Below are 26,650 nucleotides of genomic sequence, written 5' to 3' on the forward strand. Positions count from 1 at the left end.
AGAATGAGTAAGTGGTAGGGCTGAGTCTTGAATCTGATTCTTCTGACTCCAAGTCCAGGCTCAGAGTGTCTTTCCACACTGTACTTGAGTATTTAAGTATTTTCCTATTAATATGCTTAATGTGTGTTTCCATCGCCTTCTTTTTCTATTGGCTTCGTTTGGTTTCCCAGCAGAGGGTCTTCCTAAGAGGAAGAGGGTGCCGGTCTCCCTCCTGGGTGGTTGCATGGGCGCACAGCTGGTTCCTCCTGTTTCCGATCCTGCATTTCCCTTTTCTGTGTTCCTTTCAGCTTCATTCACCATCGGAGGAAATCTCCTCCCTCCCTAGACTCGACTTCTAAAGTCTTCTCACAGCCCCCTGGCATTGGGACCTCCCATCTTAATCACCCGCAGGAGAGCCCATCTGAGAGGGGAGACAGAGGGCACGGACCGCAGCACGCCGGGAAGCCATGCTGAGGGTTACTTCTGCATTTCCTTCTTTGCGGTCCTCAGGAGCATCCTCGCCACCCTCCGGCCCTGGCTCTCTCCAGCCCGCCCCGGATCCGCCTCCCTCTCCTTCCTCTAGGAGGCTGAGACCAAGCGTGGGACGCACCTGTGTCCCTCTCCGGTCACCCCGTTGAGGCATCGGGGGCTACTCCCGAAGCAGGATTTACAGGCCCGGAAAACGCCAATGGGAGATCCAAATGGTCGGGGACTCCGGCACTTTAAGAGGCTTTTCTCTGGGAAACACCCGTCCCCTCCGTGCGCCTTATGAATGGAAATACTCCTCCCCCGGTCGAGCCCATTTTCCCCATTTCACCAGGAGCCGCAGCTTGCTCTCTTCTTTCGGTCTCCCCGCCCACATCAACGCGGGCAGCTCCAGGAGGGGACGGACAGGAAGCCTTTGGCCGCCTATTAAATCCCACCCATTTCTCCGGGGGCGATTTCCTAACCTTCCGGGACCGAATTCTGCAATTTGATGTGCGTTTTGTCCGAATGGTAGCGACACGGGCCTAAGGGAGGGGGAAAGCGAGGGGGTGGGGGGTGGGGGGTATGCGCTCTTTTCCTCGCAACATCGCTGGCGGAGCGAGGGAGCTCACACGACACAGATTTTGGGGCAAAGCCTTTCCATCTGGACAGCACCATGTCCACCAAAGCGGAGCAGTGTAAGTAGCAGCCGGCCCGGCGTTCCGGCCCGGCCTCCGGCTGGGAGCTATTGCAGTTGCGGCGTTTGCGGCTGCTGGGAGACCTTGGCATCGTGCTGGTGCGGGGGTGGGGGCTGAGGTTGGGGCGGGTGGGGGGGTGGGGGGTGCAAGAGAAGGTGGGGGAGGGTGGACGTTAATGGGAACGCGGCGCTGTCCCCGGTGCTGAAAAATTATGCGGGCTTCCTCGGCTGGTGGTGGGGTTTCGCAAGACTGAAAGACCCTGCGAAATGAAATTAAAATGGGGTCATTCTTGAGGAAAAGAGGCCTCGTATCTTTCAGATAAACATTTCAGTATCTGTTGTTGGAGTGGGGGAAGGGGGGCAGCGGCAAATCAGGGGCGGGGAACTGTCAGTGCAACCAAAGCCTGCCTGGCCTTCTGAGCATGCCCAGTTCTCGCTGCTGGAGCCATAGGGGAGTTTGTCTGCAGTTTCCACTTTGGGTTGGAGAGGCTAAAAGGCAGAGAAGGGGGAGGGAGCCGAAAGCCAGGCAGAATTCTGGATTCAGTGTGAGGAAAAAATCAACAATATCAGCACTAATGCTGAAACCAAGCCCAACCATAGGTTAAAGCAAGAGTTAGTGCTGGCAAGAAAGTGAAAGGGGCTCTGGGAAAATGATCAAATTATTTTTCCAAAGAGGTTTCTTTTGTAGGGCAGCTCACACAAACTATAACAAATAGCAGGGGTTTTTAGTTGTCCCAGTCATGACTGGCTGTGTGTTTGGTTGGAAACAACCTGCTAACTCCTTGTGGACAGAGGAAGTTTCTAATCTGTTTCCTATAGCCTCTCTTATTGCAGTGCACATTAGTAGGCCTTTGGTATGTACTTGGTAGGTTGATTATCATGTAACCTTTTCCTGAGTGCACTTGAAGGATTCAGGAACTTAAACTTCTATAAATAAAAGGTGTTTTTACTAACCAATGCTTTTGAATTTATAACAAATATACCAAAACCTGTTCATGGAATTGACTCTTGTTTCTTTCAAAGCAGTACACAGTTATGTTGCTAATGCTGTTACTGCTTAAAAGTCTTTTAAATTCTTCTTTGGAATGACTATTAAAACCATTTTGTGAAATGCTGAAAACAGTAGTCTCAGTATTTTGGGGCAGTAGCTTGTGTTTGATAAAATGCAGTGTGTCACTTAATTCACCAGGTAGATTAAATTAACTGAAGTCTCAAAGAATTCCCAGATCAATGGTTCATTAGAGATCCTTTATGTTCACCTACCATCGAGTGCGTGTACCTTTATATAAATTTTTGTTTGTTTGTTTATTTTTGGAATCTGGACTACCTGAGTTTGGATCCTCGTTCTGCTGTTTACTGTTTGACCTTGGGCAAAATAATTGACTTCTTTGAACTTTATTTCCTCATCTGTAAACCTGGGATAATAATGCCAACAGGATTGTTGTGATTATAAATGAGAGAATATATATATAAATGTTGAGTGGTGAGTCAAGCATATAGCAAGTACTCAATAAATGGTAGTTATGATACTGACAGCTATTCCCCACTTATTAGTCCATCTCTTCTAAATCATTAGGAAGCTCATTTGTGATTTTTTGGGCCTATTTTGACAAGTTAAATCTAAACGTCAAAGATAAATTTTGCTTCTACAGAGGTTTTTGAAAAAATTGAATGCATTATATCTTGAGTAATGGTAACATAGTTGGAATTGGTGCAGAACTTCCCATGTGAGAATATCACTCCCTTGAAAATTTTATTTTAGTACCTGTCATTTGCTTTTATAGTTACATATTATATAAGTAATATCAGGTAAAAGCCAGTGAGTATTACTGTCTTCTTCCTTGTTATATTTTGAGATGCACTGGACTCTTTGTCTTGTCTCTTTCCTGGGCAGTTAATGACAAGATGAATATAATCTATATTTGACTTGGTTGTGTAGTGCACATAGTATGTAGTTTAGGTAATTTAGAATTTTTGTAAAATCAGATTTTTTTTTTCATCAGTAGATGATGGTAAGGATGCCATATTTGAAGTTAGAACATGTGGATTTGAATTTTTCATGCTGTTCTGATTAACTGTGAGACACAATTAACTGGGCAATTAACTTAATAGTTTTGTGCCTCAAAGTTTCCATCTGTGAAGTAAGGAGTAGGAGTAGCAACTATCTTTGTTAGCTGTTAGCATTTTGGAGGGCAAAGGAGGTAACATGAGAGTAGGCTGTGAAAAGGATACAGATGCTTTGGGTGTTTTTAGGTGTCTGTATTCAGGGTGAAGGGAAGTTAAGAATCTCTTTTGTCTCTCTCTTACATGTACTAACATGGATGAGCTGACACTCTAGTGCACATTATAGTCCTGAAAATAGAGCAGACACATGAAAGGCTGTGCGGTTGCTGTTTGCAAAGGGTGACTACTTTTTAACAAAGAGAAGTTGCAAATCTGTGATATTTTATTCTTGGACTCAGTAGGAGTATAGCTAGGAGGAAGGGGAAAGAGCAGGGAAGGGAGCCATGAGATTTTTCTCTCTGTTGGATGTGGAGACCATGGGAAGGAGAATAAGTTCATTTCTTATCTGCATTCAGAAACATGCACAGTACCACTTGCCTAAGGACTAAGGGGGAATGGAGGCTTAATGCAGTGTCAAAATATTATTTCTGTAATTTTTCTTCCTGTGGCCTCTTGATGTAGGTAGAGGTTTCTTTGGTACAGGAAGTGGACATAGTTTGGTTGAGCTGTCAAGAGGAAGTACTTGCATTTCAACCAAACAAATTACGTGACTTACCTTTGAAATGTAATGTATCCCAGATGTGTGAAAGATGATTTTATTTTTGTGTAGTAGCATTTTCTTTCATAAAATAAATAAATGATCAAAGAGAGGCTAGGTATAGTTAAGACATAGTTTGGGGCCTGTTTTTAAACATTCAATCAGTTTCCTATGCTTTGTGCAGAACATCATAACAGAAGGTGAAAGCTGCCTAGCAATTTCCAGGCAATTGCACAGAGTTACAACTTTTTTCCTCCAAATGCTGCGTTTTTGTTGTTGTTGTTGTTTGTTTGTTTTAAAGTGAAACTTCACTGTAGTGAAAATGTTTATGTGGCTGATACAGAATGATAAAAATAAGAATTTGTAGTTCTTTTATTCTAAAGAGGAGAAAGAGGAATCCACTTCCCTACCCGCCCCCCCCCCCCCCCAGTTTTTCCTGTCTTTTAAGAGTTAAAATTTCCCAATCTGGAACTTTGGGTGTGCTCTTTCAAGAAAAGCTTGCTTTTGATAACAGCAGAAGTTAAGAGTTGGGATTGTAGAATCAGACTGCTGCTTGGGTTTAAATTCTAGTTCTGCTTCTTACATTCTCTGTGACCTTGGACAAGTTAACTCAACCTCTCTAAACCTCAACTGCATTATTCATAAAATGGGAATAGTCATAGTTGTTGTGAAGAATAAATGAGGTGATCCATGAAAAGTGCACAGCACAGAATCTTGACACACAATAAACTACTAAATATTCGTGTTCATGCTCAGTTGCTCAGTTGTGTCCTACTCTTTGCAACCCATGGACTGTAGCCTGCCAGGTTTCTCTGTCCATGAGATTTTTCAAGCAAGAATACTGGAGTGGTTTGCCATTTCTTCCTCCAGGGGATCTTCCCAACCATAATAAATATTAGCTATTATTATTATTATCATCAAGTATCAAACCTTGTGCTTACTGCTAAAATAAGGATAATTATAATGTTTGGCTCTAGCCCCCCAGAGTGCAGCAGAAAAAAAGAATAGCCATTGTTTAAATGGTATGCTGCTACTGCTAAGTCGCTTCAGTCGTGTCCCACTCTGTGCGAGCCCATAGATGGCAGCCCACCAGGCTCCCCCGTCCCTGGGATTCTCCAGGCAAGAACACTGGAGTGGGTTAAATGGCATATAGCGTATTAACTTTTTTATTCTCCTTTCTTTGTCTCCAAGTCTCTTCTATAGCAATCAACCTAATCCATTTTGAATGGGAGGGAATCTCTGCATGACAATTCCTTGACTTGATATATCTAGCAGAGAACTAACTGATCATCCTTACAGAACATTTCTGAGGCATGAACTGCCTATCCATCACCTTTTGTATTATGATGACAGTGTAGCATCTGGTTACATAAATCATGTACATAAATATCCATCAAAGCAGTTGTCAAATTTGGAAATTAACCTGCTGATACTTTGTGTATAAACTTACTATAATAATTACAGAAATATGAATGTGTGCCATTTTTAATGTGTTTACCCTATTCAACATATGTATCCTGATAACTAAAAATCTTTTGATTACATCAAAACAAACATTTTAAGAGTATAGCTAATTAGCACTATGATTTGAAGTTGAACTTGCCCCATCCCTTACATATTTAAGGGTTATGCTTGGAGAAATCAAAAGATAGTTTTATTTATTTTTATTACATTATTTGTTAATATGACTAAAATATAAAAAGCACTTCTTTGAATAGCACTGCAACCTGTAGCCATTTAAAAGTCTTTGCACAACATTGCTAACTTCTTACAGAGGGAACTCTAGTTTTATTCACATGTGTAAAAATTAGAGTTTGGCTATTGACCATGTAGGTAGCAAAAAGAGGACCCGGTTTTCAGCTCTGATTTCTCTTCATGGTTTGACACTAGCTTTTCTATTCCCTATTTAATCTCTCCCTTTCCTCTTTCTTTGCTGACTGTTCCTATTCAGATTTTTTTTCTTACGGCTACCTTTCTTCTCCTTATCTTTTTTAAAAAAATATTTGTTTATTTAGACATATGGGCTTTCTCTGGTTGTAGTGTGCTGGCTTCTCATTGCAGTGGCTTCTCTTGTTGTGGAACACGGGCTCTAGGCATGCAGCTTTAGTAGTGGTGGCTCGCAGGGTCTAGGGCAAGGTCTGGTACTTGCGGCGTGCAGGCTTAGTTGCCTGGCAGCACGTGGGATCTTCCCTGCCAAGGGATCCAGTCTGTGTCCCCGGCACTGGTGGGTGGGTTCCTATCCACTGGATCATCAGGGAAGTCCTCTTCTCCCTATCTTTAAAAACAGGGTTCTGTCATTATTCTTGTTTTTCTTTTTCAAATCCCACAGATTCTTTCTCTCCTTCACTCTTGATGTACCAACTCTCACTTCTATGTGGATAACACTCAAATTCAGTTTTCTAGTCTAAACGTGTTTCTTGGCCTCTGTCCGTATCAAGCATCCTACAGGCAACTCAAACCCATATGCATTGTCTTTGGTCCTAAACTTGTAATTCTTTTTTACAGTACTCATTTTGGCAAATGGCACTATGATCTACGCATTCACCTAAGTCAAAAAATTTGGAGTCTTCCTAAACTTCCCCCGTGTGTATAGTCAGTCCGACTGTTTGCAACCCTATGGACTGCAGTCCGCCAGGCTCCTCTGTCTCCGGGATTTTCCAGGCAGGAATACTGGAGTGGGTTGCCATTTCCTTCTCCAAGGGATCATCCTGACCCAGGGATCGAACCCAATGTCTCTTGCATCTTCTGCATTGACAGGCGGATTCTTTACCACTAGCACCACGTAGATGGTGTTATGTTCATATCTGTGTCTTCAGCATGTGGATCGTTGTCTAGGGCACAGGGTTGTACAAAAACTGTTTCTTGAGTAAGTAAAAATGGTTGAAGGTGAAGTAAGTGTCTTCTACAAAGAAGGATTACAGGGACTTCCCTGGTGGTCCAGTGTACTACCAATGCAGGGGCTCTGGGTTTGATCCCTGGTCAGGGAACTAGACCCCACATGTAGCAACTAAGAGTTCACGTACTGCAACTAAGGCACGGTGCAGCCAAATAAATAAATATTTTTTTTTAGAAGAAAGGATTGAATAATTACGTTTCTGGATATCATTCATTTGAAGATTTCATATTTTTGTTAATATGAGGTTCATATTATATACAATTTTCACATGCTTTTCAAATGGATTTATAAGTAATTAAAAATATAGTTATCAAAAGTACTTAAAACATATTTGCTCAATCAAATTTTATAGTATTTCATAACAACTGATACTTTTCCTGAATGTTCATTGTATTTTTAGTTCTTTCTCCTAGCTAAAGTTTTCTCTTAATATATTCAGCTTAATAATTATGATTCCTAATTGGTAGGCTATCTTATCACACAGCAGCTTTTTTTTAAGATAAAGTGACAATACATCTGAAGTCAGGGACTCTTCATGTTGTAACTTGGATCCTTTGATAACATATCTGTTCAAGTTTTATGTGTTGATTACTCAGTCAATAAAAAGGCTTTAAGTTGGGATTTTCATCTTACAGTATTATTATGTTGGAAATTCATGTGTATTTATTTTTCATATTCTGAAAAGATATTAATAGCTCAGCATAAATGAACACATATGTTGGCTTAGAAATGAAATGTTTATTGCATCAAAAGCTACCTTAAGCAAAAATGTATGCTTATCAATAAGCTCATTCCCTGTAGTATGGAAAGCTCAACCATTTCATTTAGAATTTTTAGCTTTTTTTTTCAATGTATACATTCCATTTCTGTCTGGTTTTTCTCTCCTTTCAGACGTTTCTCGAAAGGACAACACTTCTAAACAGCATATAGTTTATCATGTGAGTCTCATTTCCTGTTTGATGTGGGAGTAAAATTGGAGGGAAATCAGCCTTTTAGAGTGTATTTCTTCATTGGTCTCAGAAGCTTGATCTAACACAAGGACAAAATCTAAAGGATGTGTGTATATGTTTGTAGACATAGGTACTTATATATGTGTGTGTGTTTATATACCTACACATTTATATATATAACGCTATTTGCATTTTAAGAAGAAATGAGCTTGACAGAGAGGCCTGGCGTGCTGCGGTTCATGGGGTCTCAAAGAGTCGGACACAACTGAGTGACTGAACTGAGCTTGCCTCAGAAGTGACAACAGATAACTCCTAATCATATAACCAGTTTGTCTTGTCAGAGTTACATGTATTTCAATCTTATGATCTCTGGAAAGGAGAGTTTAGATGTCTATTGTTTGTGCCTATTGTGTATTAAGCACTTTGACATATATTAGTGTAATTCATTCTCACAATAGTTTTGAGAGTCAAATGTTATTGTATTAGTGCTCTGGCTTTATGTCTTAAATATTCCTCAGATCCCTCACTTCCTATTAATTCTTACTGTCGCCATCGTAATTATGGAATTCATCATTTCTCTATTATTCCAGCCTTTTAATTTATCTCCCCTTGTCTCCTTTTGTCCTGATCAAATCTATCCTCACATAGTTCCCTTAGTAATCCATCTGAAATATAGAAGCTTCCATGTCATTCTCATCATTCTTTCCTTTAAAACCCTTCAGTAGCTTCCTGTCATGTTGTACTCCTGTTAGAGCCCCACCTCATTGGGAGTTGGGTGAGCTCTTCCTGGATGTTAGACTGTATTCTATATATGTAGAATTTTTGTTGTTGTTCAGTTGTTAAGTCATGTCTGACTCTTTGCAACCCCATGGACTGTAGCACACTAGGTTCTTCTGTCCTTTTCTGTCTCCTGGAGTTTTCTCAAACTCATGTCCATTGAGTCAGTGATGTTATCCAGCCATCTCATCCTCTGCCACCCTCTTCTCCTTTTGCCTTCAATCTTTCCCAGCATCAGCGTCTTTTCCAATGAGTTGACTCTTTGCATCAGGTGGCCAAAGTATATGTAGAATAATTGCTCAGTAACATTGGGTGATAACATGACTTAATTTTGAGGCACTTTCTACATTACATTTAAAAATGCATTCCAGATGCTTTTTATTTCCTCTTTTAAACGTGGCATCTGAAAAAGACTCAATACCTTATACATACCTTCGCTAGTGCAGAGCTGTTTTTCAGTCACTCAGTCCTATTGGACTCTTTGCAACCCCATGGACTGCAGCACCCCAGGCTTCCCTATTCTTCACCATCTCCTGGATTTTGCTCAAACTTATGTCCATTACTACTGAAAAAAATCATAGCTTTGAATGTACGGACCTTTGTAGGCAAAGTAATGTCTCTGCTTTTTAATATGCTGTCTAGGTTTGTCATTGCTTTTCTTCCAAGCTGTATTTCAAAATGTAAGGATCTCTTTAGCTTTATGTATTATAATGTCGAGCCTCTGGTCTGCTGAAACTGCCAGACCTTTTCCATAAGAATACCTGTTAAGCCTGTTTTCCTTCATTCTCCATCGTGCAGTAGGAAGATACAGAACTTGGCTTAACCCTGTATTAGTTTCCTAGGGCTGCTATAACAAATTACCACAAACTGGGTGGATTTAAATAAGGCTACTTTATTCTTTCACAGTTCTGGAGGCAGTTGCTAAATTGTGTCTAACACTTTGTGACCCCATGGACTGCAGTACTCCAGGCTTCCCTGTCCTTCACTGTCTTTTAGAGTTTGCTCAAACTCAAGTCCGTTGAGTCAGTGATGCCATCCATCCCACCATCTCATCTTCTGTCGTCCCCTTCTCCTCCTGCCTTCAATCTTTTCCAGAATCAGGGTCTTTTCCAATGAGTCAGCTCTTCACATCAGGTGGCCAAAGTATTGCAGCTTCAGCATCAGTCCTTCCAATGAATATTCAGAGTTAATCTCCTTGAGGATCAACTGGTTTGAACTCCTTGCTGTCCGAGGGACTCGCCAGAGTCTTCTGCAGTTCGAAAGCATCAATTTGTTGGCACTCAGCCTTCTTTATGGTCCAACTCTTACATCTTTACATGATTACTGGGCTGAAAGTCCAAAGTAAAGGTGCTGGCAAAGCCTTATTTCCTCTGCTGGCCTTCCTTGCCTCTCTTCAACCTTCTGGTGATTGCTGGGGATCCTTGGTATTCCTTGGTTTGTGCTATATCACTCTAATCTCTGCCTCTGTCTTCACATGGCCCATGTGATCTCTGTGTCTCTGTACCCAGTCTCCTCTTTTCTCTTATAAATGTTGCATTCATTGGATTTAGTTCAGTTTGGTTCAGTCGCTCAGTCGTGTTCAACTCTTTGCGACCCCATGTACTGCAGCACGCCAGACTTCCTTGTCCATCACCAACTCCCGGAACTTGCTCAAACTTATGTTCATCGAGTCAGTGATGCCATTCAACCATCCCATCCTCTGTTATCGCCTTCTCCTCCCACCTTCAATCTTTCCCAGCATCAGGGTCTTTTCAAATGAGTCAATTCTTTGCATCAGGTGGCCAAAGTATTGGAGTTTCATCTTCCACATCAGTCCTTCCAATGAATATTCAGCACTGATTTTCTTGAGGATGGACTGGTTGGATCTCCTTGCAGTCCAAGGGACTCTCAAGAGTCTTCTCCAATACCACAGTTCAAAAGCATCAATTCTTCCATGCTCAACTTTCTTTATGGTCCAACTCTCACATCCATACATGACTACTGAAAAAACCATAGCTTTGACTAGACAGACCTTTGTTGGCAAAGTAATGTCTCTGCTTTTTAATATGCTGTCTAGATTTGTCATAGCTTTTCTTCCAAGGAGCAGTTGTCTTTTAATTTTGTGGCTGCAGTCATCATCTGCAGTGATTTTGGAGCCCCCCCGAATTAAGTCTGTCACTGTTTCCACTGTTTCCCCATCTATTTGCCATGAAGTGGTGGGACTGGATGCCATGATCTTAGTTTTCTGAATGTTGAGTTTTAACTCAACTTTTTCACTCTCCTCTTTTACTTTCATCAAGAGGCTCTTTAGTTCTTCTTTGCTTTCTGCCATAAGAGTGGTGTCATGTGCGTATCTGAGGCTATTGATATTTCTCCCAGAAATCTTGACTCCAGCTTGTGCTTCATCCAGCCCAGCATTTCTCATGATGTTCTCTGCATATAAGTTAAATAAGGAGGGTGACAATACACAGCCTTGACATACTCCTTTCCTGATTTGGAACCAGTCTGTTGTTCCAGGTATGGTTCTAACTGTTGCTTCTTGACCTGCGTACAGATTTCTCAAGAGGCAGGTCAAGTGGTCTGGTATTCCCATCTCTTGAAGAATTTTCCACAGTTTGTTGTGATCCACACAGTCAAAGGCTTTATGTAGTCTATGAATCAGAAGTAAATGTTGTTCTGAAACTCTTTTGCTTTTTCTATGTTCCAGTGGATGTTGGCAATTTGATCTCTGATTCCTCTGACTTTTCTAAATCCAGCTTGAACATCTGAAAGTTCTCAGTTCATGTATGTACTGTTGATGCCTTGCTTGGAGAATTTTGAGCATTGCTTTGCTAGTGTGTGGGCTTCCCTTGTAGCTCAGATGGTAAAGAGTCTGCCCGCAGTGTGGGAGACCTGGGTTCGATCCCTGGGTGGTAAGATCCCCTGGAGAAGAAAATGGCTATCTACTCCAGTATTTTTGCTGGGAAAATCCATGGATTGAGAAGCCTGGTAGGCCACAGTCGATGGGATTGCAAAGAGTCTGACATGACTGAACGACTTCACTTGCTAGTGTGTGAGATGAGTCCAACTGTGTGGTAGTTTGAACATTCTTTGGCATTGCCTTTCTTTGGACTGGAATGAAAACTGACCTTTTCCAGTCCTTTGGGCAGTGCTGAGTTTTCCAAATTTGCTGGCATACTGAGCGCAGCACTTTAACAGCATCATCTTTTAGGATTTGAAATAGCTTAACTGGAATTTCATCACCTCCACTAGCTTTGTTTGTAGTGATGCTTCCTAAGGCTCACTTGACTTCGCATTCCAGGATGTCTGGCTGTAGGTGAGTGATCAAACAGTTGTGGTTATCTGGGTCATGAAGATCTTTTTCGTATAGTTCTTCTGTGTATTCTTGCCACCTCTCTTTATATCTTCTGTTCTTTTAGGTCCATACCATTTCTGTCCTTTATCGAGCCCATCTTTGCATGAAATGTTCCCTTGGTATCTCTAATTTTCTTGAAGAGATATCTAGTCTTTCCCATTCTATTATTTCCCTTTATTTCTTTGCTTTGATCGCTGAGGAAGGCTTTCTTATCTCTCCCTGCTATTTTGAACTCTGCATTCAGGTGGGTATCTTTCCTTTTCTCCTTTGCCTTTAGCTCCTCTTCTTTTCTCAGCTATTTGTAAGGCCTCCTCAGAAAATCATTTTGCTGCTTTGGATTTCTTTTTCTTTGGAATGGTCTTGATCACTGCCTCCTGTACAATGTCACAGTTTGGTTAGTTTTCTGTGATTGTGGTTTTTATTCTTTCTGCCCTCTCATGGATAAGATGATTGGATTTAGGGCCCAGCTTAAACCAGTTTGACCTCATTTTAATCTGTTTACATCTACAAAGACCTTATTTCCAAATAAGTTTACAGTTATGGGTATCAGGGTTTAAGACTTGAACATAGTATTTTGGGGGACACAGTTCAACCCACTACAGACTATTGAACTTCATCTTTTTAGTGTCATCTCATTGTTGTGCCTGATTTTATCATTCAACATAATAACCATTCCTTCAGTAGTTTTGCATCACTTACCAAAGTGACATGCATCCCTATATAAAATACCTCCCCCCCAATGTTGATCGGGAGAAAAGAAGTAAAAAAAGCATGTGATATACCATTAAATAGCTTGTTTTGAGTTACTTTTGCACCATTAATCAATACATCTTAAATAAGACAGTTTCATCAACTACAAATGCATTCTATTGTGGTACTACCCAATCATATTTTATCAAGTTGTCCGTTTTCTCTCTTTCTCTCTCTCTCTTTTTTTTGGCAAGGCCTAGAGACATGAGGGATTTTAGTTCCATCCAGGGATAGAACCAGTACCCCTTGCACTGGGCACTTGGAGTTTTAACCACTGACCACCAGGGAGGTCCCAGCTTGTCCATTGTCTAATTCAAAAAATATTTTTTGAGTGTCTACACTGTGTGAGGCTCTGTACCAGGCTCTAGGGGAGCTTACAGTTTGAGTTCACTTTCAGTTCAGTTCAATAGCTCAGTCGTGTCCGACTCTTTGTGATCCATGGACTGCAGCATGCCAGGCTTCCCTGTCCATCACCAACTCCTGGAGCTTGCTCAAACTCATGTCCATTGAGTCGGTGATGCCATCCAGCCATCTCATCCTCTGTCACCCCTTCTCCTCCTGCCTTCAATCTTTCCCAGCATCAGGGTCTTTTCCAATGAGTCCATTCTTCACATCAGGTGGCCAAAGTATTGGAGTTTCAACTTCAGCAATCAGTCCTTCCAGTGAATATTCAGGACTAATTTTTTTTTTTTTTTAGGGTTGACTGGCTTGATCTCCTTGCAGTCCAAGGGACTCTCAAGAGTCTTCTCCAATACCATATTTCAAAAGCATTGATTCTTCGGTGCTTAGCTTTCTTTATAGTCCAACTCTCACATCCATACATAATTATTGGAAAAACCATAGCTTTGACTAGATGGACCTTTATGGGCAAAGTCATGTCTCTGCTTTTTAATATACTGCCTAGGTTGGTCATAGCTTTTCTTCCAAGGAGCAAACATCTTTTAATTTCATAGCTGCAGTCACCATCTGCAGTGATTTTGGAGCCCCCCAAAATAGAGTCTCTCACTTTCCATTGCTTCCCCATCTATTTGCCATGAAGTGATGGGACTGGATGCCATGATCTTAGTTTTCTGAATGTTGAGCTTTACGCCAACTTTTTCACTCTCCACTTTCACTTTCATCCAGAGGCTTTTTAGTTCCTCTTCACTTTCTGCCATAAGGATGGTGTCATCTGCATATCTGAAGTTATTGATATTTCTTCCGCCAATCTTGATTCCAGCCCAACCTTATGCTTCTTCCAGCCCAGCATTTCTCATGGTGTACTCTGCATAGAAGCTAAATAAGCAGGGTGACAATATACAGCCTTGACATGCTCCTTTCCTGATTAGGAGCCAGTCCATTGTTTCATGTCCAGTTCTAACTCTTGCTTCTTGACCTGCATACAGATTTCTCAGGAGGCAGATAGGTGGTCTGTTATTTCCAGCTCTTGAAGTATTTTCCACAGTTTGTTGTGAACCACACAGTCAAAGGCTTTGGCGTAGTCAGTGAGATTGAAGTAGACTTTTTTTGGAACTATCTTGTTTTTCTATGATCCAGCAGATGTTGGCAATTTGATCCCTGGTTCCTCTGCCTTTTCTAAATCCAGCTTCACATACTGTTGAAGCCCGGCTTGGAGAGTTTTGAGCATTACTTTGCTAGCATGTGAGGTAAATACCATTGTGTGGTAGTTTGAGCATTCTTTGGCATTGCCTTTCTTTGGGATTGGAATGAAAACTGCCCTTTTCCAGTCCTTGGCCTCTGCTGACTTTTCCAAATTTGCTGGCATATTGATTGCAGCACTTTCACAGCATCATCTTTTGGATTTGAAATAGCTCAAGTGGAATTCCGTCTCCTCCACTAGCTTTGTTCATAGTGTTGCTTCCTAAGGCCCCTTGACTTCACATTCCAGGATATCTGGCTCTAGTGAGTGATCACACCGTTGTGGTTATGTGAGTCATGAAGATCTTTTTTGTATAGTTGTTCTGTGTATTCTTGCCACCTCTTCTTAACATCTTCGGTTTCTGTTAGGTCCATACCGTTTCTGTCCTTTATTGTGAGTTCACTTTGCTGAGATGTGTATATTCTACCTTTAGCTTTCCTTTGTTTTCTGTCCAGATTCCCCCAAAGAAATAGGACACTGAAGTGAAGTTGGCATGACGTATTCACAGAGAGCCAATCCTTGCCCTTTATTATCCTTGTTATGCTCCCTCTCTTTTTTAGACTGTAGGCTAAATTTTTTTTTAGAGTATTGTACTTGAATCTCTTTTCCCTGGTTCAATATTGTTTTTATTTTCCAAACTCTGGCTATTATTTTTTATTATTTCAAACTAATTTTATAATCAAGTTTCATAGCTCCAGAAAAAAGCTTGATGGTATTTTTGAGTATCATTTTAAATTTATAAAATAACTTGAGGAAAACTGACATCTTCAGGATATTGAATTTTACCATCTAGGAACATGGTATGTCTTTCTATTTGTTTTCAAGTTTTTTTGGTGGCTTTCCTAAAGGTGCTTTTAGAAAGGGTGTTTTTTATAATTTCTTGTTAAGCTTATGCTTGGCATTTTTTGATATATTTTTTCTATCATAATTGAGGTTTGTCTTCTATATTTTTGTATTTGTACATGAATGTTATTACTTTTTGTATGCCAATTTTATAACCCTACTTTACCAAATTATTTTATTTTTGTACTTGTTTTTTTTCATCTATTCTTTGGGTTTTCAAAATATAAATAATTATATAATCTAGAAATAGAAAATAATTTTACTCTTTTCTATCCAATTTTTTTCTCTAATTACTTTCTCTTTTATAATTGCATTGGCAAATATTTCCAACACTACTTTAAATATAGCATAGAGACTGAGTATTGTGTCATTCTGAATCTTAGTAGGAAAGCCACTAATTTCTCTATTAAGATTTTTGGGGGTGTCGAGGTAACATATTAAGGTATTAAGGAAGTGTCCATGAATTTTTATTTTATTGAGTTAAAAAACTTGAGTGGTGTTGAATTTTGTCAAGTTCATTTTCTTTATCTATGGAGACCATATGACTTCTATTCATTAATATGCTGGATTGGAGTTTATCATGTTTTATTTAATAATTTTTGCATTGATATTTGTAAGTTAGATTGGTCCATTGTTTTTTGGAGGGATAGGGTGGGGAGTGATTCTAGTCAGTTTCTGGGAACAGTGTTATACTCACTACATAAAATGGGTTTGGAAGATTTCCTTTTTTTCTCCTATGCTCTGGAATAATTAAAGTAACACTGGAAGTTTTCTGATCTTTCAGAGTTTATTAGGGTTCCCATGTGAAATCATCTGGCCTAGTGTTTTTTTTTTTAATAGTGAAACTTTTTAACTTCTTTTATTTTCTTTATGATCTTTGTTCTATTTAGACTTTCTGTTTCTACTGGGGTCAATTTTGGTAAGTTTTATTTCTCTAAAATTTTTCCATTTCATCTAAGTTTTCAAATTTGTTTGCATAGAACTAAGAAAAATAATCATTTAGAAAATTTTTAATTTCCCCTGTTCTGATGTTTTATTTTCTTATTGTTATTTCTGATGTTGTGTACTTAATGTTGTGCATTTTGTTTTTTCCCCTCCCAAATCCCCACCACCTTTTCCCCCTATATATTTAGTTAGTGGTTTGTCTATTTTGTTAATTTTTTTTATAAGGAACAAGTTTTGGAATTATTTATTATTTCTGCCGCTTTTTTAGAGTTTACTTTCTCCTTTTATTAAATCTATTTTCCACAAACATCTTTTTTTTTTTTTTCTGGCTTTTTATGTTGGGTGTTTAATTTTTTTCATATGGGCATTTCATGCCATATGTTTTCTTTGACATTTCATTTAGGTGTAGCCTACAGATTCTGATAATATCAGGTTTTTATTATTACTTTCACAAAGTTCTGCAGTTTAATTTTGTATTTTTGCCTTTGACTCAAGTGTTGTTTAGAAGTGTGCTTGTAAATTTCCAGGTGGAAGGGCATATTTGTTTTTTATTTCATATGTATGTTTCTTTTTAAAATTGAAGTTATAATTAAAAGGTAATATTAGTTTAAGTTGTGCAACATAATTCAGTATTTGTGTATAGAAACTTCCCTGGCAGTCCAGTGGTTAGGACCCTATGCTTCCAGTGCAGGGGGTGCAAGTATGATACCTGGCCAAGGAATTAAGATTCTGCATGCTCTGCAGTGTGGCAAAAAAAAAAAAAAAAGAAAATATTTGTGTATATTGCAAATGATTACTGTAGTAAGTCTAGTTAACATCTTTTTATTTTGGTATTGATTTCTTCTTTTATTGCATTATAGTGTGAGGATGGTGTTTGCATTATTTCTATTCTTTGAAAATTATTGAGCTTTTCTCTGTGGCATAAGATTATCAGTTTTTGTGAATGTTCCACGTGTACTTGAAAATAAATTGTAATTGCTATTATTGGGGTTCAAAATTGATATAGATCTTAAAGATCTATATTAAACCTGACCTATGTTGTCCTTATTAATTTTTAGTCAGCTCAATCTTGGATTTTGAGATGTATGTTAAATCTCCTAACGTTAGTGTGTTTCTGCCTATTTCTCTTTGAATTTCCTGTAGGTTTCAGCTTAATGAAAGTTACTACTGTGTTATTGGGTGCATAAATATTAATAACTGTAATATCCTCATTGTGAATTGTAGCCTTAAGCATTATGCAGTGGCCTTTTTAATACATTGTAATGGTTTTTGGTCTCACTTCCACCTTGTCAGGTATCAAGATTAAGACCCCTGTTTTCTTTTTATTTGTGTTTGCCTGATACATCTTTCTCCATCCTTTTATTTTTAACTCTTTTGAATCTCTTTGTTTTAGGTGTATCTCTTGTATTCTGCATAGTGTTGGATTTTGATTCATTAGCCTTTTCTTTCAATAGGGGAGTTAAGCCCATTTCCATCTACTGATATGATTAATGTTTGACATCAGTTCTATCATATTGGTTTGTTTTTTTTTGTCTTTTGTATCTATGGTTTTTCATTATGCAGTCAGTTTTATCTGTTTGTTTGTTTGTCCTATTGGTTAACTATATATTTAATACTAATACCTTTATATAATACCATAAATATACTTTTTTTGGGCTTACTGGTTCCCTGCATTGAACAATATTGAAATTATCTTGTAACCTCTTCTCCTTTACTCCTTATATTCCAGTATCTGATCTAAAGCAATATCCTATTATTTCCAGTTAATGTCTAATGGACAGTCATATCTACATGCACTCCTTATTCTCTTTTCCACAATTTTTGATAATTTATACTTGTCTACCAGCTTCCCTGGTGACTCAGATGGTATCTGCCTGCAACGCTGAGACCTGGGTTCAATCCCTGTGTTGTGAAGATCTGCTGGAGAAGGGAATGGGAATCCACTCCAATATTCTTGCTTGGAAAATTCCATGGACAGGGGAGCCTAGCAGGCTATATCCATGGGGTTGCAAAGAGTTGGACATGACTGAGCGACTAATACACACACACACACATACTTGTCTATTATATTCTCTCTTTTGTGACCATGGGTTAACTATGTTCTATATGAATATTTATATTTAGTGCTCACCAATCATTCTTACGTTATTGTCTCTCAGTCTTTGGTTGTCTGAATGTTTTTTTTTTTTTTCTACTATTAATAAATTCTTTAGTAAGGGTTCACAGGATCAATGTACTTTGAGTTTCAGTAAGTTTATAATTGTTTGCTGCTTTGTACTTGGAGGCCAGTTTGGGTAGATGTAAAATCCTTGATTCATATTTCTCTTCCTTTAGTGTCTTAAATTTGTCACATCATGTTCTTTGTCCATCTAACTCAATGAAACTGTGAGCCATGCCATGTAGGGCCACTGAAGATGGATGGGTCATGGTAGAGAGTTCTGACAAAATGTGGTCCACTGGAGAAAGGAATAGCAAACCACTTCAGTATTCTTGCCTTGAGAACTCCAGGAACACTATGAAAAGGCAAAAAGATAGAACACTGAAAGATGAACTCCTCAGGTCAGTAGTTGCCCCATATGCTACTGGAGATCAGTGGAGAAGTAACCCCAGAAAGAATGAAGAGACGGAGCCAAGGTAAAAACAACACCCAGTTGTGGATGTGACAGGTGATGGAAGTAAAGTCCAATGCTGTAAAGAACAATATTGCATAGGAACCTGGAATGTTAGGTCCATCAATCAAGGCAAATTGGAAGTGGTCAAACAGGAGATGCCAAGAGTGTACATCGACATTTTAGGAATCAGCAAACTAAAAAGGACTGGGATGGATGAATTTAATTCAGATGACAACTATATCTACTACTGTGGGCAAGAATCCCTTAGAAGAAATGGAGTAGCCACCATAATCAATGAAAGAGTCTGAAATGCAGTACTTGGATACACTCTAAAAATGACAGAATGATCTCTTTGTTTCCAAGGCAAACCATTCAATATCATAATAATCCAAGTCTATGTGCTCACCATAATGCTGAAGAAGCTGAAGTTGTATGGTTCTATGAAGACCTACAAGACCTTCTAGAACTAACACACAAAAAAGATGTCCTCTTCATTATAGGGGACTGCAATGCAGAAGTAGGAAGTCAAGAGCTACCTGGAGTAACAGGCAAATGTGGCCTTAGAGTACAAAATGAAGCAGGTCAAAGGCTAACAGAGTTTTGCCAAAGAACACATTGGTCATAGCAAACACCCTCTTCCAGCAACACAAGAGAAGACTGTACACATGGACATCACCAGTTGGTCAATACTGAAATCAGATTGATTAGAATTATTGCAGCCAAAGATGGAGAAGCTCTATACAGTCAGCAAAAACAAGACCGGGAGCTGACTATGGCTGAGATCATCAACTCCTTATTGCCAAATTCAGACTTAAACTGAAGAAGTAGGTCTAGAAGAAAACCAATAGACCATTCAGGCATGACCTAGATCAAATCCCTTACGATTATGCAGTGGATGTGACAAATAGATTCAAGGGATTAGATCTGATAGACAGAATGCCTGAAGAACTATGGACGGAGGTTCATGACATTGTACAGGAGGCAGTGATCAAGACCATCCCCAAGAAAAAGAAATGCAAAAAGGTAAAATGGTTGTCCAAGGAGGCCTTACAAAAAAGACTCAAAAGGCAAAGGAGAAAAGGAAAGATATACCCATTTGGATGCAGAGTTCCAAAGGATAGCAAGGAGAGATAAGAAAGCCTTCTTCAGTGATCAATGTAAAGAAATAGAGGAAAACAATAGAATGGGAAAGACTAGAGATCTCTTCAAGAAAATTAGAGATACGAAAGGAAGATTTCATGCAAAGATGGGCACAATAAAGGACAGAAACATTATGGACCTTACAGAACAGAAGATATTAAGAAGAGGTGGCAAGAATACACAGAAGAACTATACAAAAAAAGAACTTCATGACCCTGATAACCACGATGGTGTGATCACTCACCTAGAGCCAGATGTCCTGGAACGTGACGTCAAGTGGGCCTTAAGAAGCAACACTACGAACAAAGCTAGTAGAAGTGATGGAATTCCAGTTGAGGTATTTCAAATCCTAAAAGATGATGCTGCGAAAGTGCTGCACTCAATATGTCAGCAAATTTGGAAAACTCAGCAGTGGCCATAGGACTGAAAAAGGGCAGTTTTCATTCTAATCCCAAAGAAAGGCAATGCCAAAGAATGTTCAAACTATCGCACAATTTCAATCAGCTCACACGCTAGCAAAGTAATGCTCAAAATTCTCCAAGTGAGGCTTCAACAGTACATGAATTGTGAACTTCCAGATGTTCAAGCTGGTTTTAGAAAAGTCAGAGGAACCAGAGATCAAATTGCCAACATCTGTTGGATCATCAAAAAAGCAAGAGAGTTCCAGAAAAGCATCTACTTCTGCTTTATTGACTATGCCAAAGCCTTTGACTGTGTGGATCACAACAAACTGTGGAAAATTCTTCAGGAGATGGGAATACCAGACCACCTGACCTGCTTCTTGAGAAATTTGTGTGCAGGTCAGGAAGCAACAGTTAGAACTGGACATGGAACAATGGACTGGTTCCAAATTGAGAAAGGAGTACGTCAAAGCTGTATACTGTCACCCGTGCTTATTTAACTTATATACAGAGTACATCATGAGAAATGCTGGGCTGGAGGAAGCACAAGCTGGAATCAAGGTCACTGGGAGAAATATCAATAACTTCAGATATGCAGATGACACCACCCTTATGGCAGAAAACAAAAAAGAACTAAAGAGCCTGTTGACGAAGGTGAAAGAGGAGAGTGAAAAAGTTGGCTTAAAGCTCAACATTCAGAAAACTAAGATCATGGCATCCAGTCCCATCACTTCGTGGCAAATAGATGGGGAAACAGTGGAAACAGTGACAGACTTAATTTTTGGGGGCTCCAAAATCACTGCAGATGGTGACTGCAACCATGAAATTAAAAGATAAGATAAGTTGGAAGATAAGTTATGACCAACCTAGACAGCATATTAAAAAGCAGAGACATCATTTTGCCAACAAATGTCTGTCTAGCCAAAGCTAGGTTTTTCCAGTAGTCATGTATGGTTGAGAGTTGGACTATAAAGAAAGCTGAGCACCAAAGAATTGATGCTTTTGAACCGTGGTGTTGGAGAAGACTGTTGAGAGTCCCTTGGACTGCATGGAGATCTAACCAGTCCATCCTAAAGGAAATCAGTCCTGAATATTCATTGGAAGGAGTGATGCTGAAGCCAAAACTGCAGTACTTTGGCCACCTGATGGAAGAACTGACTCATTGGAAAAGACCTTGATACTGGGAAAGATTGAAAGCAGGAGGAGAAGGGGACAACAAAGGATGAGATAGTTGGATGGCATCATTGACTCACTGGACTTGAGTTTGAGTACATTCCAGGAGTTGGTGATGGACAGGGAAGTCTGCTTTGCTGCAGTCCATGTGGTCACAAAGAGTGGGACACGACTAGCGACTGAACTAATGTTCTTTGGGTATTAGGAACTGGTTGAAAAGTCAGGGGACAATCTTGTTTTCTTTCTCTTATTGGTGTCTTAGCTTTTTTGCATGGTTGTCCAAATGATGTTTTATTTTCTTTTTAAAGTAATTTAAACTGTAATATGATTCAGTGTTGGTCATGCTGAAATGATTGTGCTGAAACATGATATATAAATTTGAGGGTTTTTTTTCTTAATTTTAGGAAAGTGTTCTAAAATTATAGAGTATAATTTAATATTTACTTTGGCTTATCATTTGACATTCTTTGTGATTCCTGTCATATGTATGCTGAGTCTTTTTTGCTTATCTTCTGTATGGATCACTTTCTATTGGAAGTTTTAGAAATGTCTCTCTGCTTTTTTTTTTTGTGGTTTTAGAGAGTCATCCATGCAGTATATCTTTATTAGTCTTTATATGAACTAACCTATTCATGGTGATTCCACATGCATATATATTTATTTAGCTCTTAAATTGAAATGTCAAATATAAATAAAATTGACAGTATTTAGTTGAATATTATTACCTTACTTTTTATAAATCCAAGCTTAGTCACTATAAGTAAGTACAAGTGGCTACATCATTCCATCTTCTAATGTAGCATGCCCAAGTATCTCCATATTCTAGTATGTGTTATTTTATCCTCTTTTTTTTATTATGGAAATAGTTACATATAATAAAATTCTGTTTTCAGGAAAAAAAAACTGTTTTCAAAGCACAGTGCTATGACTTTTATTAAGCAGATAGAATTGTGTAAGGATCACCTTAAACAGTATATTGAGTAGTTCTCTTACCTGAAGAATACTCCTTGTGCCCCTTTGCTCTTGATCTCCTTCTACTCCTAACTCCAGGCAGCCATTGATCTGCTTTCCATCACTATAGTTTGCCTTTTCTAGAAGTTCGTATCAATGGAATCATTCAGTACATAGTCTTTCAATTTGACTACTTTTATTTAGCATAATTGGAGAAGGCAATGGCACCCCACTCCAGTACTCTTGCCTGGAAAATCCCATGGATGGAGGAGCCTCGTAGGCTGCAGTCCCTGGGGTCGCTAAGAGTCGGGCAGGACTGAGTGACTTCATTTTCACTTTTTGCTTTCATGCATTGGAGAAGGAAATGGCAACCCACTCCAGTGTTCTTGCCTGGAGAATCCCAGGGACGGGGGAGCCTAGTGAGCTTCCGTCTATGGGGTCGCACAGAGTCGGACACGACTGAAGCGACTTAGCAGCAGCAGCAGCATTTAGCATAATATTTTTGAGATTCACTAATGCTGTTGTGTGTATTTATATATATTTGCTCTATAGTGTTCCATGATATGTATATATTATTTGGGTTGTTTTCAGTTTTTGACCATTATGAAAAATGCTGCTAAAATTTCTGCAGACACGTTTTCAAGGGGACATATGTTTTTATTTGTCTAGGGTGAATAGCCAGCAATGGAATTGCTTGACCATTGTATTTAGTGTTATAAGGTATCGCCATATTGTTTTGCAAGGTGGTTGTAACGTCTTGCATTTCCACCAGCAATGTAGGAGATAGTTCCAGCTGCCACATATTCCATTCTCACCAACACTTGGTATTGAAAGTGTTTTTTACTTTAGTCATTCTAGCATGTGTGCAGTTGTATTTCACTGTAGTTTTAATTAGCATTTCTCCAAGGACTAGCAATGTTAAACATATTTTCATGTGCTTATTGGGATTTGTATATCTTTTGGGAAATGTTTGTTCCAATGTTTTGTCCATTTTTTTATTAGCTTTTTTTGGTTGTATTATTGAGTTATGAGTTCTTCACGTATTCTGAATAGCAGGTTTTTGTTGTGAAAAATTTTCCTTCTGCTCTGTGTATTACCTTTGTGTTTTCTTAATAATCACTTTTGAGAAGTGACACTTTTAAACCATGAAGTCCATTTTATTATTTTTTTCTTTTATTATTTGTGTTTTGATCTCCTATTTAAACAATGTTTGCCTAACTCAACAACGTAAAGATTTACTTCTAGAAACGTAACAGTTTTATCTCTAACATTTGGGTCAGTGAACATTTAAAAAACAATTTTATTTGGCTGTGCCAGGTCTTAGTTGTGACATGTGGGATCTGTAGTTTTGGCAAATAAACTCTTAGTTGCAACATGCAGGAGCTAGTCCCTGAACAGGGCTCGAACCCAGGCCCCCTGCATTGGGAGTGAGGAGTCTTAGCCTCTGGATCACCAGGGAAGACCCTCAAAGAACTTTTTTGTGTCACTTTTTATGTATGGTATGAGGAATTCTCCAAGCCAGGCTTCAGCAATACATGAACCATGAACTTCCAGATGTTCAAGATGTTTTAGAAAAGGCAGAGAAACCAGAGATCAAATTGCCAACATCCACTGGATCATCAAAAAAGCAAGAGAGTACCAGAAAAACATCTATTTTGACTATGCCAAAGCCTTTGACTGTGTGGATCACAATAAACTGTGAAAAATTCTGAAGGAGATGGGAATACCAGACCACCTGACCTGCCTCTTGAGAAATCTGTATGCAGGTCAGGAAGCAACAGTTAGAACTGGACATGGAACAACAGACTGGTTCCAAATAGGAAAAGGAGTACGTCAAGGCTGTATATTGTCACCCTGCTTATTTAACTTATATGCAGCGAACATCATGAGAAACGCTGGGCTGGATGAAGCACAAGCTGGAATCAAGATTTCCAGGAGAAATACCAATAACCTCAGATATGCAGATGACACCACTCTTATGGCAGAAAGTGAAGAGGAACTAAAGAGCCTCTTGATGAAAGTGAAAGAGGAGAGTGAAAAAGTTGGCTTAAAGCTCAACATTCAGAAAACTAAGATCATGGCATCTGGTCCCATAACTTCATGGCAAATAGATGGGGAAACAATGGAAACAGTGTCAGACTTTATTTTGGGGGGCTCCAAAATCACTGCAGATGGTGATTGCAGCCATGAAATTAAAAGACGCTTATTCCTTGGAAGGAAAGTTATGACCAACCTAGACAGCATATTAAAAAGCAGAGACATTACTTTGTCAACAAAGGTCCATCTAGCTAAGGCTATGGTTTTTCCAGTTGTCATGTATGATGTGAGAGCTGGATTATAAAGAAAGCTGAGCACCGAACAATTGATGCTTTTGAAATGTGTTGGAGAAGACTCTTGAGAATCCCTTGGACTTCAAGGAGATCCAACCAGTTCATCCTAAAGGAAATCAGTCCTGAATATTCATTGGAAGGACTGATGCTGAAACTGAAACTCCAATCCTTGGGCCACCTGATGGGAAGAACTGACTCACTGGAAAAGACCCTGATGCTGAGAAAGATTGAAGGTGGGAGGAGAAGGAGACAACAGTGGATGAGATGGTTGGATGGCATCACTGACTCAATGGACATGGGTTTGGGTAGACTTTGGCAGTTGGTGATGGACAGGGAGGCCTGGTGTGCTGCGGTTCATGGGGTCGCAAAGAGTTGGACATGACTGAGTGACTGAACTGAACTGAAGGCTTGAAGTTCATTATTTCCATATATAATATCCAGTTGTTTCTGCATGTTTCTTACAAAAACTATCTTGTCTCCATTGAATTACTTTGATACCTTTGTTGAAGATCAATTGACCATATATATGTCTAGCTATCTCTGGACTCTATTCTGTTTATCCATCTATATGTCTATCTTTATGCCAGTGACATACTGTTTTTATTTTGTAAGTTTATAGTAAGTCTTGAAATCAAGTAGTGTAAGTCTTCCAACTTTGTTCTTATTTTTAAAAATCATTTTAGCTATTTTAGGTTCTTTTTTAAATATAAATTTTAATATTAACTTGTCACTTTATTCAAAATAAGCTTATTTGGATTTTGGTCTATAGATTAATTTGAGGAGGATTACTATCTTAACAACATAGAGTCTTCGCTGTTCCTTGCAATGATATATGTGTATACTTATTTAGATATTGTTTACTTCCCCTTTGTAATAGCTTGTAGTTGTCACAGCATTCATTAAACTTATTCCTAAACTTATTTCCTCATTCATTTTTGTGAATGAAGTTGTTTTTCAAATTTCATTTTCTTATTATTTTGTGTTAGTATAGAGAAATCGGCTTCCCTGGTGGCTCAGTTGGTAAAGAAAGAATATGCCTGCCATGCAGGAGACACTGGTTTGATCCCTGGGTTGGGAAGATCCCCTGGAGTAGGAAATGGTTACCCACTCCAGTATTCTTGCCTGGCAAATCCCACGGACAGAGAAGCCTCACGGGCTATGGTCCGTAGGATCACAAAGAGTCGAACGTGACTTAGCGACACTTTGAGTATAGAGAAATACAATAGATTTTTGTATGTTGACTCCATATTCTGCACTCTTGCAATGTTCACTTATTAGTTTAGTCTAATTCGTAGGGATTATTTAAAGTTTTCAGCACACCATCATGTCATGTTCTTGGTCTTATGTAGAAAGCCTGAGCTTTCAAAATATTAAACCAACCCTGCATCCTTTGAAATAAACTACATTTGAAATAAACTGCATGTATATCCTTTTAATATTTTGTTGGATTCTATTTGCTTTTTTTTTTTTTGCCTGTGGTGCACAGCTTTGGGATCTCAGTTCGCTGATCAAAGATTAAACCCAGGCCATGACTATGAAAGCGAAAAATCCTAACTGCTAGATCACCAGGAAACTACTTATTTGCTAATATTTTGTTAAGGATTTTTGTGCCTATGCTCACGAGAGATGTTGGTCTGCAGTTTTATTTTCTTGTAATATCTTTGTCTGGTTTTTAGATCAGGGTAAAATTGACCTCATAAAATGAGTTAGGAAGTATTCCTTTTTTCTACATTTTCTGAGTTTGTATAGAGTTGATATTTATTTTTCCTTAAAGTTTTGATAAAATTGACCTTTGAAGATTTCTTTTTCTTTTTTAAAAAAAGTTAAAAATTTTAAATTGTATTTATCTAATTGATATAGAACTCTTTGAGGTTTTTTTTGTTATTGTTATTGCTTTAATTTATTCTTAGTCATTTTTGTTATTTGTGTCTTTTGAGAATTTGTCCATTTTGACCACTTGCCAAATTTGTTCAGTTGTCCATTTATTATCATAAATTTGTTTGTAAT

At 38.9% G+C, this 26,650-nt stretch overlaps 1 protein-coding gene across 5 annotated transcripts in view; it reads left to right on the forward strand.

Annotated features, from left to right (window-relative positions):
• The first annotated feature begins 252 nt into the window (after nucleotides 1-252).
• UNC79 (unc-79 homolog, NALCN channel complex subunit) overlaps nucleotides 253-26,650 on the forward strand; it is a 283,506-nt gene continuing 257,108 nt past the window's right edge. For 4 of the 5 annotated variants that reach the window (XM_061395152.1, XM_061395155.1, XM_061395153.1 and 1 more), the window contains exon 1: nucleotides 253-1,142. In XM_061395152.1, coding sequence (XP_061251136.1) covers nucleotides 1,121-1,142 — 22 coding nt within the window. In that variant the 5' untranslated portion in view covers nucleotides 253-1,120. The remainder of the gene's footprint in view (nucleotides 1,143-26,650) is intronic. The other variant, XM_061395154.1, reaches the window with a different exon arrangement.

Source organism: Bos javanicus, chromosome 21 (assembly GCF_032452875.1).
Source record: "Bos javanicus breed banteng chromosome 21, ARS-OSU_banteng_1.0, whole genome shotgun sequence".
Taxonomy (NCBI): domain Eukaryota; kingdom Metazoa; phylum Chordata; class Mammalia; order Artiodactyla; family Bovidae; genus Bos; species Bos javanicus.